Below are 21,232 nucleotides of genomic sequence, written 5' to 3' on the forward strand. Positions count from 1 at the left end.
CACACAGAGGGAGGAGGGAGGAGAGTGGCAGAGAGAGAGAGAGAGAGAGAGAGAGGAGAGAGAGAGAGAGAGAGAGAGAAAAGGCCTGAAGAGGAGAGCGCCATCTACTGGCCAGGTCTGTGTTTTGACAGGACGGTGAGAGACGCCAGAGGAGGGAGAGAGGGACAAAGGGACAGGAAGGAGAGAAAGAGAGAGAGACAGAGAGAGAGGGAGTCTTCCATTATTCATCCCTCTGCCTCCTGAATCATTCATGTCGTTCTCTCTGCTCGTCGGCTGCCACGGACTAATGCAGTTTTCATGCCCTCGTCCCCCCCTTCCCTCTCCTCCTCTCCTCCTCTCCGTTTTCTCGTCCTACTTTTAAAGTAGTCGTGCTCGGAGCACTTACGGGCTATCCCAGGTCAGCCACGCACAGCAATTAAACCCGGGGTGAGAGTTTTGCTGAGCAAAATTGTTCCGACGAGCATTTCTTGGCGTCGTCGTAGGGGCCTGATGAGGCCGAGGTGAGTGATTAAGATGGCCGACCAAAAACGTTACCCCGGTGTGTGAGGTTGTGTGCCGCTCTGAGCCCTCGTTGGCTGGGTCGAGCGATACGCGCACGCAAAGACGCGCATGCAAACACACACACACACACACAAACACACACACACACACACACAGACAGACAAACTCTTTGGGGTTACATATACACACACGTTTGGTTTTACATCAGAGAGAAGTGGGGTCACACAAACACACACACGCACACAGAGGGAGCCTTATAATGCTCCTTCTTTGCGTCTTTCATAATGGATGAGGGATTTTTAAAAGAACATCTCGATTCAACTGCTCTGACTGCTGGGCTTTGAGCTTCCGCCGGTCTGGACCCCCTGAGGCCTGGGCTCAGACCCCACACTGGACATCTGGACCCTGTAGGTGCACAAACCAATTTGTTTGGACACATTGGTTCGTACACAAATGGCAACAAGGGAGCCTGTTTGTTTGGTGTGCGTGTGTGTGTGTGTGTGTGTGTGTGTGTGTGTGTGTGTGTGTGTGTGTGTGTGTGCCCGAGGGCCTTCTGGCTTGTTTGTCAGTGTCTACATGTGATTACACAGGATTAGAGGGGTAGGATTGGCCCACAGTGGCAGTCTTGTTACTGTAAGTGTACAGTAGTCACTGAACGTTGGATGGATGGATGGATGGATGGATGGATGGATGGATGGATGGATGGATGGATGGATGGATGGACGGGGATAGGCTAGAGCCAGTGTGTCTGTGTTGTGTGTGTGTATGTGTGTGTGTGTGTATGGGTGGGGTGAAGTCAAGATGGAAGGAGTGTGATGGTTGTAGTGTGTGTTTGTGTGTGTATGCGCGCGCGTATGGGGTAGGATCAAGGATGAGGGGGTTGTTGTCTTAGTGTGTGTGTGTGTGTGCGTGTGTGCGTGTTTGGAGGAGAAGGGAGCTTAATTAATGTTTCAGATGGACTGCGGCACTGTGGGGCGCGATGAGGCTTTCAGCGAGCCACTCTTCTTCCCAAGCCTCTCCATAATGGATGAGGTGTCCAGCCCCGGACAGCTAGACCCAGTGCTCCCAGTCTAGACGATGGCTGGGAAGGGCCGGACTGGCTACTCACCTCAATAGAACCGGTCTCGCTCGCGGTCCCAATGCGCAGCTGTCCGCTCTTAAAGCACCACGGTCATTATGCAAATGAGCCCGTGCTGGACACACTGCGCTGACCCTCATTCCGTGCCACTGAACCCTCATCACGCTGTCCGTTTCGTCCGATAACTCTTTTAATAACTTTTTTTTTGCAGCGCACTCCCATGCGTGGGAGAACCCCCGCCCCCAGAAAATAAAACACTACTCCACCGCCAAGAGAGCGGTCTCCTCAACAAACAACTCGCGACGGACGGTAAGACACACACACACGCGAGCACAGAAACAGTCCGAGTGCTCCCACCAGGCCAGACATCTGTTAGGACACGCCCCCTCTCTGGACGTCGGTCTGCTGGACGACCGTGGCCTGACGCCGGCCGTAGAGCCGGAGTGAACCGAATAGACACCCCCGCGGTCGGCTGGTGCCGGCGCCAAATAACCGAGGCAGAGGTCAGGCAGTCTGTTACGGCTGCTCTGGTGAGGTTAGCGGAAGTAGAAGTAGGTTTGTGGGGTCGAGGTACAGTAGATGCTTACGAATGTATGGTATCTGGATGTCCGGTCTAGTGAGTGTGTTTCTATGTCTGAGGGACTGGGAGAGGGCCATGGTCTGCCATATGCCCCAGCAGATGACTCCACCTCCACACTGAGAGCACAGACTGGATGAACACACACACACGCACACACACACAGCTGAAAAAAGGTTTTCGGACAACCGGTGAAGGGTGAGCAAAAAACATGCACGAGCACGTCTGCTATAAGCTATAAGTAATTACACTAACTATTAAAACAAACAGACAAAGATTGAAAGGTTGAGCCAGGTGAACCCTGAACTGAGCTCATGCCTGAGTGACCTTCTGAAGAAGAGGCCCTCATCAGCCCGGGTCCCTCCCTCCACAGAGGGTGGCAGAGGGGCCGGGTGGCAGTGCCCAGGGGGTCAGGGGGCCCCGCCACAAAAAGAAGCAACTTCATGCCCCATTAAGGATCGGACAGAGCAAGCTTCGATAGGCAAACATAAACACACACGCGAGCAAACACGCACACATTCACACAAAAAGACACACAAAAGCATGTACAGTAGTACCCACACACACACACACAGACAGACAGACAGACAGACAGACAGACACACACACACACACACACACACACACACACACTCTTTAATGAACGCTGGCTACAAACACGCCCATCGGAAGCCATTTATTCATGCAGCTGATGAAAGTATTGAACCCGGGATCTTCCCTCGTGTGACACAACACTCGTACCTGGATGAGGTGTGAGGGCACTGTAACCACGGCAACGGAGAGCGACGACCTCAGCAGGGCCCGGAGGCCGTAGAGGAAGGTGGTGAGGCCGTGGGGGTGCCTGGGGTTGTCACGGCAACAGAGGTCGTCGCCCCACAGGGCGGAACCCAGAGAGTGCAGGCCGATCCGCAGAATATTCCTCGACTTTGACTGAGAGAGAGAGAGAGAGAGAGAGAGAGGAGAGAGAGAGAGAGGAGAGAGAGAGGAGAGAGAGGAGGGAGAGAGGAGAGAGAGAGGAGAGAGAGGAGAGAGAGAGGGGAGAGAAGAGAGAGGAGGGAGAAAGAGAAAGAGAGGGAGAGAGAGAGAGAAGAGAGAGACAGAAGAGAGAGAGAGAGAGGAGAGAGAGAGAGGAGAGAGAGAGAGGAGAGAGAGAGAGAGTGAGAGAGAGAGAGAGAGAGAGAAGGAGAGAGAGAGAGAGGGAGAGAGAGAGAGGAGAGAGGGGCAGATCAGCACATGGAAATACGTTACTTGTCATGTTCTTTTGCAGAGTCAGCCGTTTGCATGTGTGTGTTGTGTTTGAGGGAACAGTCAAGAGTTAACCGTCTCTGGGAGACTGCGCACCACAGACACAGACCATCGGAACACAGGGCCCGGCTGTGATTGGACACCAACGCCCAATCACAGAGGCCATCTAACACCGGCACAATGGACCTGTCAGACGGGCTTCCAATATGGCCGCCACCCAGAAAACGCCGGCACATTCTTGGCACGACACCGAAGCTCGCCAGCCAAAGGGGGCCAGGAGGGGAGGGGGCGGAGCGTTACCCCCTGAAGCTCCCAGCGCCTCTACCGGCCATGGCCCTGCCCCCAACCCCCCCCCCCCCGCCACCCAGAGACAAGAGTGTAACAGAGGAGACAGTGGAAGACATAAATATCGCCGAAACAGAGAGAGTGGAAGCATCCACACACACACACTGTGAGAGGTGTTTAACCTTTATACAGCTGCCATGTCTCTCGGACAACACAGGGCAGCAGGGTCCTCAGGCCCGTGGTTTATGTGCAAAACACGCCCGCCGCAGAGTTCGCCCGAACAGTCTCTCCGTGCTACTTTCTCCCTTCTCTCTTCCCTCTCTCCCTGCTTTACGTTCTCATCTAACGCCCACCCCCCCCCCCCCCCCCCCCAACCCTTCTCCCCCTCCCCTCACTGTGACCTACAGTAAGCCTTGTTTTCTTATCAGCTCCGCCTCCAGGAGCCAGGAAGACAAATAAACCTCATTGTTTTCCGAGGTCTGTCACTGTTGACCTCACGTTTTCCGAAGGGTGGAGGGGCTACACCTCTTCCTCCTCACTCTCTCCTCCTCAACTTCCAACACTCACGTTTTGTTCTTTTTCCCACTTGCTCATTTGTGTGTGTGTGTGTGTGTGTGTGCGTGCGAGGGCGTTCGTGTGTATCGCCGTCGTCACCGCGCGGCCCTTGGAGGCCCGGAGGGGGAAACGGCGGTGGCGTGCCGGTTGCTGTGGCAATGACAGGAGGGCGAGGCCAAAAAGTGAACTCCTATAGCTTTGGCTCGGCCTACGGGGAGACAGGGAACAGTGCCAGAACAGAGCGGGCGGAGCCCAGTCTTAGCACGGACCCCTGCCACTCTGCATCTAACCACCCCCCCACCACTCACCCCCAACCCCTCCCACCCCAAACAGCTTCAGGATCCCCCCCTAACCCAGCCATCGACGGTCAGCTGAGCTCCCTGAGTTGAACGCACACAAACTCGCTGAGGCCGTCTAGACGAAGCCTCGCGCTAGACCAGGGGTCCCCAAACTTTTCAGCCCGCAACCCCCAAAATAGCGGTGCCAGAGACTTGCGACCCCCTCTATACCCGGAGGTGGTTGAAGCATGCAAATGTTTGCGCACACACGCACTAATAGGCATAACAGCAACAACAACAAAAGAACATAATCTGTTGTAATATTTTACAACAGCAGTAGCTGTATTATTATTAATGTAAATACTATGTTTTCCTTTTGTAACAATTATGGTTAATAGGATATTTTGAATTGTTTTTATGATCTCGCAACCCCCCCCCCACCTCATCATCTCAGGACCCCCCATCTCCGTCTCGCGACCCCCCAGGGGGTCCCAACCCCCACTTTGGGAACCACTGCTCTAGACCCCCGGCTTGCATCTCCTTCTGTGAGAGAGTCTTCAGCTGGAAAAGTCTGATTCCCTAACAAGGCTCGGTTTTGTACCTGGTCCAGGAAAGAGCCGGCAGTCTATTGAGCGCAAAACACAAACCGCACACCCTATCCCCCTTACCAGACATTCTTGTGCCCATGCCCAGGTCTCTCTGTGCCTGTCTGCATTCTTCTGCCGTGCCAAGCCGGCGCACCGGGCAGCCGCAGCACTTTGATGATGTCAGCCCTTAATCTGGCGTGTGAGCGACAGCGTGGGGGAGGGGTGTGGGGGGTAAATCTTGCGTGAGTGACAGGAGGGTGACTCCAGGTGAGGAGCGAAGGGGTCACAGAATGCAGGTGGCACACAAACACACACACACACGCGCGCACAAAGTAAAAATGTGCCAAGAGAGACACGGACCGGGCCAAGGACAATTTCTTGGGAGGGATTGGCGGTTATTAAAAAAAGATGCGTCCGCCAGGCCGGGGTTCCCTGTGACGGGTTCTCTAATGTTCTCCGGCTGAGAGGAGAGGAACCAGCCTGAGAGAGAACACGGGGACTGAAGCCGTGTGACGTGTACCTGTGTGAAGAGGCGGGGCAGAGAAGTCTGGCCAGAGTGAGGCAACGGAGGTCCGAGGTTCGGCGCTCAGCCCCCTTGCCCAACGAAACCCGTAAGCCTGCTTTTAAAGGGGCGCTAGAGGACATGACATCGCTCCCGAAGTGAGCGAGACGACGCCCGCCTCAAAAGAAGAGAGGTGACTCTCCCGTCAGTGACTAGCTGTGTTAGCATGTGTGCTACGGTACGTTGTGATGTGCCTCCTGCTGCCTCTGACAGGAAGGGAACATCTGTGTGTGTGTGTGTGTGTGTGTGTGTGTGTGTGTGTGTGTGTGTGTGTGTGTGTGTGTGTGTGTGTGCACGCGCATGAGTGTGTGTGTGTATTGTCGTGACCCAGCTCTAAGGCAATGAAAAGGGAGGGACAAGGGAGCCTACGTTTCCTTTTTAAGTTGATTTAAGTGAATGAAGATGAGGTGTGTAAATCAGTGGGTCAGTAGTGTATAGCGGGAGAATGGATTCATGGTGTGTGTATGTTTGTCAGGAGGTGCCGAAGAACGACATGGTAGCTGCCGGGCGGGAGAGGGGTAAGGGTAATAGTATGTGCAGGTGTGTGTGTGTGTGTGTACTCACTTGGGGTGCTGCTGCATCAAAGCCCTCCGTGTGTATGACCTCTTGGAGCGACCTCAGCAGAGCAGAGTAGGACTCTGGGAGAGGGCTGCTGGAGGGAGGGAGGGAGGGAGGAGAAAAGCAGAGGCGAGCTAGTCAGAAAGAGGTTGAGAGGAGGTTGTAGGGAGGTCGGGGGAGAAACCTTTTAGATTATTGCAGGTGTCAGGACGTGTGCTCGGTAGCGATGGCGCAACGGGGCCGAGCCAATAACATCGCTGTCACCCCTGACTGGAGCCTAGCACTGACAGGGCTGTTCCATGGCCACCGGAGCACACAGACTAACCATATCAAGAGATTCAATTAATTTATTTGGTTGATTAAATTACAACCTGACTGGTCCTGTCAGCTCCCTGAGGTTCGGAGAAGTCAGGTTGTGCCAAAACACACACGCACACGCACACACACACACACACACACACGCCGCACACACACACACGCACAGACACACACACGCACACACACACGCACACACACACGCACACACACGCACACACACACGCACGGTAGTATAATAGCTGAGAGGGGCAAATTAATGGGCTGCCAGCTAAGACAGGCTGGGCACAGCGTTTTGGTGTTTAATCATGGGTAAGATGTGCGCCATTGACGAGGGACCAGGGCCGGCCGGCGGCCCCCCGGCGCCCGCCATCACCTGCCCGTCCATGTGTCAGCGCCGTGCCCCTGCCGGCGTCGAGGTTAACCCCCTCGATTTAACAAAGAGGGCCTCCGCTAACCGTAGGATCGCCTCGCCGCCCAAACCGCCGCGCTCCATTCAGCCCCCCAGCGGGGCCGCGGCGTCAATTAAAGGGATGGGGGAAAAAAACTCCGGACCGGTCGAAGGCCTGCAGCACAAAAGGCCGCGTGTTGTTTTTTTATTTAGCCGTACGGGTTTGAAAATGACCACGTTCTCCCTTTTCAGCGCCCCCCCCTGCGGACAATGGGGCCTTGTCACCCCACCGGGGGTAATAACTGTTCGGGAGGGAAGGGACACCCCCTGTCGCCCGCCCCACCCGGCGCCCTGGACCCGTGCTCTGAGGTGATTGACACGGTGGTGGGGGGTGGGGGTGTTGAGCGAGAGAGGCCGGCCCTGGCTGGTTTCCTCTGTGTTCCGGAGCCTTTTGCTCCAGCCAAGCCCCTCCCCACCTCCCTGCTGGGCAGTCTTCATTCAGGTAGTACTGAGAGCTAGGTGGCTAGCCGCAGGGGCTAGAGCGCCGGCTAATTAGGATCATGCGTGAGGAGGCTACGCTAGCTTGGTGCTCCTCCTCCACTACACAGAGAATGGGAGGGGGGGGGGGGGGGCTTAGTCTTAAACAACAGGATCCGTATCACCTAGAGAGCAATTTGTGCCAATTATGCCACCGAGTGAAACGGAGCAATTTAACAGCCAGGGTATCAACATGGGGCTGTAGACACGTGCAAGGGGGAGGCTCAATTTTGTGTGTGTGTGTGTGTGTGTGTATGTGTGTGTACATGCATGCATGTGTGTGTGTGTGTGGGGGGGGGGGGCTATGCGTGTGTGTACTTGTTTGTGTGTGTTTGCTTTTCTGTGTGTTTGTGTGTATGTGTGCGTGTGTGTGTGTGTGTGTGTGTGTGTGTGTGTTTGTGTGCTTGTCTGTGTGGGTGTGTGTGTCTGCTTGTCTGTGTGTGTTTGTGTTTGCATGCATGTGTGTGTGTACTTGTACGTGTGTGTGCATGTGTGTGTGTGGGCGTGCTTGTCTATGTGTGTGCTTGTCTGTGTGTGTGTGCGCTTGTCTGTGTGTGTGTGTGTGTGTGTGTGTGTGTGTAGGTGGGGGGGGCACAGAGGAGCAGGGCAGGTGTAGTATCCTGCTGATGGGCTGTAATTTTGTCTGGCAGATCTGTGACCTATTCAGAAGCCACGAGGGCAGCGCCGGTGTCTTAATTACTCTCCCGCAGGACACAAGAAAACAGCGGAGAACCACTGGAACTGTCTCCTTTCTCACTATTCAAAATGAAATATTCTAGTGAATTTCATCTTGTGTAATTTATACTGTAGCTAAATGGCAATGAATAACATTAGCGATGAAATAGATTTGTTTGAGTATGTAGGCTTCTATTTAAATGTTTATTTCACACTGCAAGAAAACACACATGCACGCACGCACGAACAAACACACACACACACACACACATGCACACACACACAGGGCGATAATGTGTTTGTGCGCGCGCTGAGCTAAAGAGTGTGTGTTTGCAGATATAAAAGCAGAGGGGATCAATAAAGCCTCTTCTTCGCTCTCTCTGCTCCAGACTGGCGTGTTTACCCAGTGTGTGTGTGTGTGCGCGCGTTTGTGTGTCGACGTGTGCATCTGTGTTTGTGTGTGCGCGTGTGTCTACGTGTGTGAGCGGCGGTGCTCTCTCTCTGTGTAAAGAGCCTGCCTGACCCCTGAACCCTAAGTACACTCAACACCAGAAAAACAAACAGGCGGAGAGCAAACACGCCCTCTGTTTGGATACATTTAGCCGGCCTCTACTGGCCTCGGTGTCCTCTCTTCAGCCGGCCTCTACTGGCCTCGGGGTCCTCTCTTCAGCCGGCCTCTACTGGCCTCGGGGTCCTCTCTTCAGCCGGCCTCTCTACTGGCCTCAGTGTCCTCTCTTCAGCTGGCCTCTCTACTGGCCTCGGTGTCCTCTCTTCAGCTGGCCTCTCTACTGGCCTCGGGGTCCTCTCTTCAGCCGGCCTCTACTGGCCTCGGTGTCCTCTCTTCAGCCGGCCTCTACTGGCCTCGGGGTCCTCTCTTCAGCCGGCCTCTACTGGCCTCAGTGTCCTCTCTTCAGCTGGCCTCTCTACTGGCCTCAGTGTCCTCTCTTCAGCTGGCCTCTCTACTGGCCTCGGTGTCCTCTCTTCAGCTGGCCTCTCTACTGGCCTCGGTGTCCTCTCTTCAGCTGGCCTCTCTACTGGCCTCGGGGTCCTCTCTTCAGCCGGCCTCTACTGGCCTCGGTGTCCTCTCTTCAGCCGGCCTCTCTCCCGGGGTCGATGTCCTGTCTCAGGGTAGCAGCACCACCAACTGACTGAAGCTTTATTGACAGACTGAACCTCATAAACGAGGAACCCCCTGAAGCCCTGCATGACATGTTACTATTATGCTACTAATAGTTGCATGCTATTTGTTTTGCCTTTAATAAGCACTTCGCTGAGGCTGTGCACTTATTTGATAGGCTGTATACTGGGCTGGCTCCCTTGGATACTGATTCTGGTTGCATTCCCCTTTTGGACCGTGTCTCTCATTTCTCCTTTCAGCCTTTTACACCTAGTGAAACGTTAGGAATCTTGCAATCCATAGACCCTAAGTGTTCTACTGGTGAGGACAATCTAGATTTGTTTTTTATAAAACTGGTAGCCCCCAGTCATTAGTGAGCCGTTGTCATGCATTTTTAATCTCTCCATTGCGTCAGGTATAGTTCCTCAGGTTTGGAAATCTGCCCAGGTGGTCCCGTTGCACAAAGGGGGTGATAGGGATAAGCTGGATAACTATCGTCCTATCTCCAGATTACCATGCTTAGCCAAAGTTCTGGAGACCTTGGTAAATAACCAATTTAAATCTTTTATTTCAAGTCACTTAGTTTTAAGTACTCACCAATCTGGATTCAGAGCTAATCACAGCACCATTTCTGCTGTTACTCTTGTTACTAATGACATCATTTCAGCATTAGACAAGAGGAAACATTGTGCTGCCCTCTTTGTAGAGCTTTCAAAAGCATTTGATACAGTCTGCTTTTAAATTAGTGGTGGGCATAGATTAATTTTTTTGATCTAGATTAATCTCACTGCAATCCTGGAGTTAATCTAGATTAATCTAGATTAAAATGGCTCATTTGAATTCTGCCGATAGAGCTGTGCTGACGGGCTTGCCTCGGTTACACTCGAACATTGTACTTTGACGAACACGACTTTTTCCCGGCGCTTCATCAGTGCTTGGCCTGGCATCTTTGCTAACATCAACTAAGGGATGCTTTGCGTTTAAGTGGTACCTGAGACTCGAGGAACTCCTACAGTAAACTAATTCCGCTTTGCACAAGGTGCACACAGCCTTGGTTTTGTCGAGGTTTCCATTGGGAAGCTTCTTGAAAACAAATTTGCCCTGGAGCAAACCCGGCTTCACAGCGTCCTCCATGTCAGCTGACATTTGATGTGGTAATTAATTTCACACATGTGCGGACCAGGTTCAGTCTTGTTCTTGCCCCCTACAGCGTAATTCGGCCAGGTATACATCCGCGCTAAAATATAAAAGTGAAAGTCATAGCTTGCTCACTATGTAGACCCAGCTCCCAGACCCAACTTTGAGAATAGATATAACGGCGATATTTTTTTTTATCGCAGTACGTTAACGCCAATAACGGCCCAGCACTATTTTAAATACACTAGTATTGGTTTGGATAGAGTTGCTTGTGATTGGTTTCAGGACTACCTGTCGTCAAGGTGTCAGTGTGTGAAATTGGGTAACATTCGATCTGATTTCTTGTCTCTAGGTGGTGTGCCCCAAAGCTCAGTGTTGGGTCCTGTCCTTTTCACCATCTATATTAATGATATTGTCTCTGCACTAGCTGGCTGTCATGCTCATCTACGTATATGCTGATGATACAGTTGTCTATTGTACTGCGGATACTGTGCAGGAAGCCATTTAGAACCTGCAGCTTTCTTTTAATGTGCTGCAAGAAGCTCTCACCAATCTGAAACTAGTCCTTAATCCTAGCAAATCGAAGTTTATGCTGTTTTTTAGAGCCAGGATTACTGATTATGACAAGCTCCATTTATTAACGGCTAATGGCTCGAGCATTGAGAGAGTCACTGAGTACAAATATCTTGGTTTGTGGCTGTGTTCTGAGGGTGAACATAGTTACAGTAACAGCGGGTTAACACACAGTGAACTGAGGGTTAAGTACCTGTGGTCGGAGGGTGAACACAGTTAACAGAGGGTTATTAAGCATCTGTGCTGTGAGGGTGAACACAGTTAACATAGGGTTAAGTGCCTGTGTTGTGAGGGTGAACACAGTTAACTGAGGGTTAAGTGCCTGTGTTCTGAGGGTGAACATGATTAACTGAGGGTTAAGTACCTGTGGTCGGAGGGTGAACACAGTTAACAGAGGGTTATTAAGCATCTGTGTTGTGAGGGTGAACACAGTTAACATAGGGTTAAGTGCCTGTGTTGTGAGGGTGAACACAGTTAACTGAGGGTTAAGTGCCTGTGTTCTGAGGGTGAACATGATTAACTGAGGGTTAAGTACCTGTGTTCTGAGGGTGAACACAGTTAACTGAGGCTTAAGTACCTGTGTTCTGAGGGTGAACACAGTTAGGTGAACACAGTTAACTGAGGGTTAAGTAACTGTGTTCTGAGGGTGAACACAGTTAACTGAGGCTTAAGTACCTGTGTTCTGAGGGTGATGGTGCAGAGAAGTGTTCTGGAGGGTAGAAGCTGTGGCACCTGGCCGCCTGACGAATGTCCGGGTCCATCGTCTTGGAGACGTCGTAGTAATGTCCGAACCTGGACGAGGATGCCAGGGCAGTCTGGGGGTCAAAACGAGGGGTTAAAGACGCAATGAAAAAAAAAAAAGTACTTTGTTCGATTTTGGATCACATCCTTGGTCATAATGTAGTGTGTACCTATTTAACAATGTATGCCAAATATTTTTCAAAATTTCCATTTAGTTGTAATCTTATATCAAATTTTTTTCTTCCTGTAAAACCAAATCTCCCGAGTGCTTACGTCAGCAATGCAAGAGCAAGATCGACCAATAATCTCACGACATCCACCCATAAATCAACGCTATCAGTCTATTGAATCTGTCTAAAGTTGTTATAACCCGCCAACTTGTCAACGTTCCAGTCAAATTCCTCTAAACGTTATGTCCTGCCCCTATAGCCTGTGTCAGAAATACGTCAAACTACGGACGTTAGATGATCTCAAATGACTTTAACATTTAGGAACAAGAGAGGAAAGCCCCGAGCAGTAAATGATGAATTTAAGTGCATAATCTCTAAAGTATCGATTTAACAACACTATGATAATGCAATTGCATTCTTTCTGGGTCATTTTTCCAGATACTGGCAGCAGAGGAGTTAAACAGCCACCACAGCCCAGCTCTTAATCATTTCTTCACATAAACGTCCCACTTCTGGCTGTGAAAACAGAGGTGTCGGGGGAGCAGGGGAAGGCGGATGTTTTCCTGCTGTTGAAAGAGAGTGTTCGGAGCTGGGCTCTCCCAGTGAAAGCGGGAGCCCCATTGTCAGACGGACCCTTAATCTACTTCTAATCTGGATTAAGGCCCCTGGTGTGTCCCTCTCCTGGCGGGGCGGCTGTTGGGGGGGGGGTCCAGGGGCTCATCTTCTCTTTGTGAGCGGGGCGACCCGCTTAGCGTTCCATCCCGCCCCGACGGCCTCGCCTTTGATCTGATGTCTTCATTGGTGGAGGGACTCATAGGGGGTGACCGCAGGAGAGGTGTGTGAGTGGAGGGGGGGGGGGGACTAAGGCTGGACTCCGGGGTGAATTTGGGATGCAAATCCTCTCATGGGGGCTTACTGGCGGTTTGTAAAGACGATATTGGAAGGGAAAGGCGGGGAGAGGTGAGGAAAAGACCGAAATAAAGAAGTTTCCAGGGAGCGGGACAGAGAGACAGAGAGAGAGAGGGAAAGAGTGTCTCCAGGGACTCGCTGGTGTGTCGTTAATCCACATAGCGATATGGATTACAGGCTGGGGAGGGGGGCGCTGGCCAAGGGGGGGAGAAAGGGAGGGTCGCCCTTTCTCAAAGAGGAAGAAAGAGTGTATAGCGCCGGCGACCCTGGCAGGGGGAGAGACGAGGATTTAGGGAAGGAAAGAGGCACAGGTCTGGGTCATGGGGGTTAGGGAGGAAAACTCACTCTCGGATGGACTGCTGCGTTTCCCAGGCTAGGTCGGTGTGTGTGTGTGCGTGTGTGGGTCCATGTGCGTATGTTTGGCGGCTAGTGAAAGCCCACCTTTCGCCAGCTAAGCGTGAGTAATCTGGCCTAGCTCTGAAAGAAGAGTCTGAGGCTTCATTCTCTCCACAGAGGAGTTTAGAAGTTGATGGGTTTTAGTGGTGGACACAATCACCAGCCCCCTCAGACCTGAGAGCTAGGCCTGTGACCCTAGGCCTGTGACCCTAACCCTTACACTCCCGCTCCATTTATTAAGAGTCGAGAATGAGAGTGCTGATCTCGGAGCAGTTGTTCGGTATGTATAAAACAAGACTGACGCGCCTGGACCTCTCACCCTAGACCTGCACTACTACTTTGCTAGATGCTTGATAAATATGGACCCAGAACTTGGGATTACTCTGTCTGTTGTCTGTCTGTCTGTCTGTCTGTCTGTCTGTCTGTCTGTCTGTCTGTCTGTCTGTCTGTCTGTCTGTCTGTCTGTCTGTCTGTCTGTCTGTCTGTCTGTCTGTCTGTCTGTCTGTGTATGAGAAAAACTCACATCAATAATACCACTGTTCTCTCAAGTCATCAGGAAATAACCCATTTCAGCACCTCTCTGTCTCCCTCTGAACAGGGATACGGATCATAAAGGATGATTGCTCCAGGTCAATCTCATGTTGACGCATGAACTGTACCTGTACTTTGGGGAGGTGCTGGTAGCGCCATGCGATCTTCATGGAGTCCTGACTGTCTGGGTCACCCATCTTGGTCTGGCCCTCCACTGTGTCGGTGATGGCGATGTCATCCAGGATTGGGGCTGGGAGCTCCTGAATGAGACGACACCACAGACAGAATCAGAATCACAAGGTGATCAGAATCAGAATTTGTTTTGAATCAGAGCAGAATCAGAATTTGTTTTATTTCCAGTCTTTTTCAACATATTAGGATATTTGCTTCTGGCCATGCAAACATGGAGACCACATTGGGGGCCGAGACAGAACAGTGCAAAGAGCACTGATGAGGTCCAAAGCAACCTTTTAAAGTTTCAATGCTTTTCAATTTTCGTTTGCAAGTGGTCAGTCCACCAATGCACAGACCCTTCTGATGACAAACTAGGGCGCTGTTCAGAATCTCCCAAAAATTCCTTCCTTCCTCCATTCCTTGAAAAATCACTGATCTGACATATCTGGATCAGTTACAGCTGTGTAGAGAATCACAGGCTTTCACCTATCCAGGCATGTCTTCTCAGAGCTTACCTCAGGGAAGAGAGGAAGGAGGGATACATTTTATATTATTCAAACGGGGGCCGAGACTTTGTGAATCTGGAAGTGAAAACACAATTAGGTCTGAGGCCAGGCATTTCCCTCTCTTGATAACCCTTTGATATGTAAACAGGGGGGTTAAGCGGTGATCCCTCCCACTATCAATCAGTGTGGGTGAGCCCCTCCTCCTGTGTGCTGGGTGAGAGACAGCTTCTGCTTCCTGTCACCCAGGCATGTACCCCCCTCCCTCGCCCTTACCACCCCCATGGAAGATGAGCCATACCTGTAGAATGTCATCTGGATGGTCTCGGGCAGATGCCACAAAGAGCTTGTGTCCACACACCACCCCCTCAGACAGGAAGTACTTCAGCAGCATACGAGAGTAGCTGTCATATCGGTCCTCCTCTGGAGAGAACACAGTGTGAGCGTAAATAGAAACTCCTTGGTGTGTAAACAAACAAACAAACAAACAAACGCACAAGTGCGTCAGACAGACACTTGGGTCTCTGCAAGAGACGATGCAAATCCATCACAAGAGGCCAAAAGCGCTGGATTGATGCCTCTAGAGCTCCCAACGTCCTTGCTCAAATGAGAGCCTAGCCACACGAAAACACGACACCTCTCTGATCATAACCAGAATCAACGAGTCCACCAAGTCTAATGTCTCTGGCCGCCTCACCTGCCACAGCAAAGAGGGCTGACCATCACTACGCCTGGCTGGAATTGATATAATGACGGCCGTCCATGTGTGGGAGTCAGTGGATGAGTTGGGAACCGACATGCAGCGGGACACAGGTGTCATCTCTGTAGGGAGATATCACCACAGGTATGACACCTCCCGACTCACCTGGGGGGGGGCGGGGGGGGGATGGGAGGGGGGGGGCACCTGTCGGGATTACTCCCTCGACTCCTCAGTGAGAACCCAGAGGAAGGTGCCACTTGTCAGGCCGAATGACCCAGTGAACCATGGCTCAGTTACCATTCGGCGCAGTGCTGAGGAAATGCACGGTGCTCCCTGACATTGCGCTCACCACAGATTCACCTAGTGTGGATCGTGATAGGGGGCGGCATCTTTTCAGGTTACCTTTTGCTGATAGTCTTAGAGTATTAATTTCCAAAAGCAATAGAGGTTTGAGAGGTGAAAAATATCATAAAAGAGACATGTTGTGGAAAGCAGCAGTGGCTGAGACGCTAATTCAAGTTGAGCCCCCGGGGGCTGGGTTTGTCACAAGTGTCAAGAAAAAAAAAAGAAACACTATTGAACCTAAAGCCTCAGGTTTGCAAGGACAATTATCCTAACTCACGCAAATGCTTGAAGTGAGTGAGAGGGAACTGTGATCTCATTGTGCCAAGTGTTGAACTCCTGAGTGACAGGGGAGGACCAGTGAGTGACTGATCCCGGCCTGCTCATTCTCCCACAGGTACGGTAATCGTTTCGGACCCCCACAAGGCCCACCGGGCCTCCCCCAGAACACAGAGCTCCAGAGCACAGAGCGTAGCCTGTGTCTCTCGTCCCCTACCCCCAGCTGGGAGCATACCTCTCTCCCTTGCGTGGCACTTCTGCTTCCTGCCGCCGCCGCTGTTTTGTGAAGATGTCACACGGCACACAATGACGAACCGTGGGCGCGGGGACAAAGGCAGCGGTGACAAGGAGAGGTGCTTCGGCCCACATGCGGCCGACAGCTCGGGAATAACGTTGTGACGCGTGATCCCGGAACATCCAGAGAATGTCCACCCCCCCACCCCCCCGCCTACGTACCAAGTCTGTCACCTCACCCACGGACAGAGCACGGCCCAGGAAATTCCACTACTCTTCAATTTGTTGTCGGTGGGGCTCCCTGTCCTCTTATTGATGGGTTTCTAGGTCAGCAGGCCTTTGTGGCTTTCAGCAGGTCCCACAAAGACTCCCAGATGGACCCTCTCGAGATGGGGCCTATTGTGGCTGTGTTTCTATGGGAGCCTTACAAATGGCACCTCCAGGAGTCATTAGGCTGTCGGGGCAGGGGGGGATCTGGAGAAGGGGGCAGGGGGTGATCTGGAGGAGGGGGTGGGGGTGTGAGTGAAGGGGGCAAAGCAGGCCAGGGTCATATCAGTGAGGCAGAGAGAGCAGGGAACTGGACCCCAGGACAGATCCGTCACTCCGGACAGTCACGGGATGATTCAGTTTCTCTTTTTTTCTTTTGCTGTTTAGTGTGTGTGTGTGTGTGTGTGTGTGTGCGTGTGCACATCTTCTTTTCTGTGCTCATTTTGACTTAGGGTTTTGTAGAGTAGGAGTGAAATCGCCCTCTTCTCCATTCGCCTTTGAAGACAAAGAGGGAGGGGTGTTTCTGAATCCCGCTGGCTGGGGTGTGTGTGTGTGTGTGTGGGGGGGGGGGGTTATCTAGGTCACACTGTGTTTGCCCTCTTACATGACTCTTTGTACTCAAGAGGCGTCTTCTCTTGTTACTGTACAGTGAATTGGATTCAGGGCCCACACATGCTGTACATTCTGAATCCTATACAGTAATTGGTGCCATCACAATGACATGTGGACCATTTGCACTTTCAGTTACATGCGCCACACACTTCTCACATGGACATCAACTCAACATTCATACTGTACAGGTACGTCCCCTATAGGAAAGTACAGTTGGTCATTATCACCCATTTACATAGATGTGCGTTGAACGCAGCCAAATAACACAATAATTAATGCGTAACCGAAACAATATTTTAATTACCACGATAATAGCCACGGCGTCAGCATGTCAAGCAGCCGTAACGCTGTGCACTGTGTTAGCTGAGAGTCCTTGTGCTCTCTTAAGAGAATGCAGAGGTGAGAGACCAAGACAGCAGCCTTCATATTTTGTGCTCGTCCATGTCTGGATGACCAATCAGGCTGAACAGCTTAAGACACATCAAAGGCAGACATCGACCAGTCTGATAATTCTCGGTGTCTAAGAAAGAAGCTGTCCCAGTAAGAGACAGACGGGAGGGCTCTGCAATAAACGCAGTAAATGCATATACAGGTATGTGCACAAAAACCTACATGTACGTGTACACACACAAAACACGCATGCACAACCACGCACACTTTCTTTTTCTGGAACACACCCACATACTCTCTCTCTTTTGCTCTCTTTCAAACACACACACACACACACACACACTCGTCGCCTTCACCATGTCTCTCATTACCAGATGAAATCAACCGTACGTTGATTCACAAAATGGAGGGGAAGAACGCATTAGTGTGTAATCACTGACTCACACATCGATTGGGGGGATGAATTAAAGGGCAATGCAATATCATCACTTAATAGCCTAAACATAAATTACAGCTTCAAGGGGACACACATCTACCCTAACCTTACCACCCACCACCAGAACATTATATGGAGAATAGAATGACAATAACATGGTGGAGGACCGTCTAAGCAGGGATGGTGGTTATGGATATAGGAACACACTTCCCTTAAAGGGATATTCTGGAATTTTTGAACTAGGGCCTCATTTTAGACTTACCTATGATGTTTTTGACAGATGGGGATCATTTTCAGTTAATTCCATGCTGTAGATAGCTTTGGGTCGTTCCAATATCCCCCGGTGGCTAATGCTAGTGCAACACAATGAAGTCGCGTTACCCTGTCCAAAAAACACCCCCAAACACCCAAAGTGTTAAGGGGTGTTTGGGTTAGGGTTAGTGAATGCTGAATGTTGAACTGTTTTGGACAGGCTAACGTGACTTCATTGTGTTGTACTAGCATTAGCCACCAGTGTAAATTGGAATGACCCCAACTTAGCTACAGCATGGAATTAACTGAAAATGATCTCCATCAGTCAAAAACATCATAGGTAAGTCGAAAATGAGGCCCTAGTTCAAAATTTCCAGAATATCCCTTTAATACCGTTGGGCATGGACAGATTCATTCAGGTTTAGTGCTTTGCTCCAAGGTAACAAAGTAGTAGGTTCTGTCCACCTGGGATTCTAACCCCACCACCTTCTGTCACTAGTCCATTTTTTTTGTCTTCTACAGTCTAACTATTAAACTGCTTTAAATAGGCCAATAGCATGATCATGAGGATGTGTTTTCTGGGTGGCTCATTCAGCATACTTTGTTAAACTAGCCTAATTCTCATGGCCTAGATTTATAGATAGCTGGCACACCTGAGTCAATGTAAGAGGAGATAGGCTACTGTGACAATATTATCTACAAGGACAGGGGCCATTTTCAAGAGACTTACAGGGCAGGTGTCAGGTGTGTGTCAGCTTTCTATTTGTCAATCATCACTTATTAGCCCTCTCTAAACTCACTGAAGCAGGTGACAAGCACGGGTGGTCTGTTGACTGAGTCAGCCAGCTAGCGGGTGAATACTGTAAGTGATGAGGAATCAGGAAAGAAGACACCACTTGAACACACCCCTTGGACAAACCCACCCGCCCCCACTCCCTCCCTGTGACTGGTCTGTTGGTCCAGTCTCTCAATCCCATTCCCCTGCCCTCACACATACCCCTCCCCCACCCCCGCCCCAACACAGTGGTTATGAATGTATTATGTACTGTGTATAATGTATTATGTACTGTATTGTATTGTTATGCTATGTGTGTGTCTTAATGTGAGTATGAATGTGTAAGATATAATGTATATGAAAAATTGTTAAGATTTATGGGGACCCCAGGAAGAGTAGCTACTGTTAACAAACAGTAGCTAAAGGGGATCTAAATAAATAAACAAATAAACAAACTGATCGCTTGATCACTTGGAACAGCCTGCACCTTGTCTATATAATAGACAACAATAATTGACTTACTACTGTACACTCGATCACTTGAACACCTGATAACACTTGAATAATTGAACACCTTGCCTATATGACAATTAAATGGTAAATGTCAATGGTAAATGGACTGCTGTTATAAAAGCGCTTTACAATGAAGGCCTCTCATTCATTCACCCACTCACACATACTAATGGCTGCAGCTGCCGTGCAAGGTGCCAGCCTGCTCATTGGGAGCAATTTGGGGTTCAGTGTCTCGCCCAAGGACACTTCGACATGCCGTCAGGAGGAGCCGGGATTCGATCCGCCAACCCAACGATTATTGGACGACCCACTCTACCTCCTGAGCTACTGTACTGCCTAAGCGACAGCCGTCCCAATAACAATTGACTCTTGCCTATGCCTTGCCTATGTCCTGCCTATATAATGCCTAAATAACAGACAATAGTAATTGACTCTGTACAACTGTATACAGTACTTGAACTTTATTAATTGCACCACCTATATTCACAGTCACAGTCATCCACGATTGGATGGAATAAGAAGATGAGGATCAATTTGATACACTGCAAGACTACAGATAGTACATTGCCAGATTGCGAAGCGTATAATGTCTAGTTGTGTACCTAGGACTGGAATCAGGAATTGATTAGTGCTGATAAGATATTGTAGGGACAAGTGATAACAAGAATTCCAATGTGCCTGTACTGGTTATATGGTGAACAGACCTACCTATGAGCAGCACTGTCCCCACTGCTAGCCCACCACCTGGAAAATAAACATCATTTTACTAGTGCAAGGCATTGGTTATTATTTTGTCATCTCATCCCAATACACTGTACATCAGGCTACATCATAAGATCAATGGCCCAGTTTGAATCCTCACATGGATCTTTCCTTTCAGTTCCCCCTTCTTAAGATAATTTCCAATCTATCAAGCATGGATAGGTGAGGGCATGTGTTGCTCTACACAGTTGTCCCTAATCCAGTAATATCAGATCAATGTTCCACAAAGGGGAGGATTATGTGAGTATTCAAACTCTATGACATCCCTGAACAGGGGTGTCTTATATCACAAAAAGCTGGAATCGAATGAGGACCAGAGTGGGGCATGAACCCATTAATGCGTGTTTTTGAATTTGCATATCATAGAAATAGTGTTGACTGTTGTTATTCATTGTCCCACTCTAATCTCATCTGCAGAGCGAATGTAAACAAAGACCACGTGCAAGGTTGCAGCCTCATCTGGATCAAAACATGTAGCTACCATAGCGATATAGCAAGTTACAGCAAATACAGTTTATTTTGTATCTTTGGGTGGACTGTCTAAGTTAGCTATAGCACTCGTCTGCAAACCAGCTCGTGAAATTTGGCAGTTAGCTAGATAGCAAGTTAGAAAAACTGACCGATCAAATAGTCGAGTGACGTGACGCCCGTAGAAACAATAAGCTGTCCATTCTGGACAGAAGGTCTGGTGCCGGGTATTGAAACTAATTTGCTACGGGATTTCTTCAGAAAACTTGTGGTTTTGCACGGTAAACGTTCTCCGGTAGGTTTACTCATGTTCTTCATGGGAGCGTCCATGTTTTTTCATGACGTAAGCGTCATGACGATTGTTTAGCTACGTTGCCATTACATTAAACCAATCAGAGATCGGTTTGCTCGCTTTCAGCCAATCGCCACCGTGATTGTTGAGGGGATTGTCAGCGCTCACTTCACTGACCGGGCTGTCAAAAGCGACTCTATGGAACGTTGAACCGGTGAGTCAAATCCATGCATGGCATGTAAAATAAAGTACAACATTATCAGCTGAAATCTATCATATTTTTAGAGGACCTGTCTGTACCCGACAACCTGAAATGTTTTTAAAGTGATGGTGTTTTTTCAACCCCAGTTGTTATGGTCACGATACTATAGTGTAAGGTAAAGTAATATCAGGTTATAACGGTAGAGCAAGGACAGTCATGTAACCATGCATGTAACCTAGTTTAGCAGGCTGCACGATCTTACTGCAGAGGCAAGTTGCGTTTATGTAATGTTTTGGTTATAGAATAATACATT

General features: G+C 50.1%; 1 protein-coding gene across 1 annotated transcript in view; it reads right to left on the minus strand.

Moving 5' to 3' along the window:
- Window positions 1-20,755, minus strand: part of elp4 (elongator acetyltransferase complex subunit 4) — a gene marked incomplete at both ends in the record, with an annotated part of 56,817 nt that extends 36,062 nt beyond the window's left edge. Inside the window, 8 exons of the mRNA XM_084437372.1 lie at window positions 833-899; window positions 2,898-3,086; window positions 6,233-6,320; window positions 11,647-11,786; window positions 13,847-13,978; window positions 14,697-14,818; window positions 19,904-19,939; window positions 20,578-20,755. Coding sequence (XP_084293498.1) covers window positions 833-899; window positions 2,898-3,086; window positions 6,233-6,320; window positions 11,647-11,786; window positions 13,847-13,978; window positions 14,697-14,818; window positions 19,904-19,939; window positions 20,578-20,755 — 952 coding nt within the window. The remainder of the gene's footprint in view (window positions 1-832; window positions 900-2,897; window positions 3,087-6,232; window positions 6,321-11,646; window positions 11,787-13,846; window positions 13,979-14,696; window positions 14,819-19,903; window positions 19,940-20,577) is intronic.
- Window positions 20,756-21,232: the final 477 nt, after the last annotated feature.

The sequence above is a fragment of the Borostomias antarcticus genome, assembly GCF_949987555.1.
Source record: "Borostomias antarcticus genome assembly, chromosome: 4".
NCBI lineage: Eukaryota > Metazoa > Chordata > Actinopteri > Stomiiformes > Stomiidae > Borostomias > Borostomias antarcticus.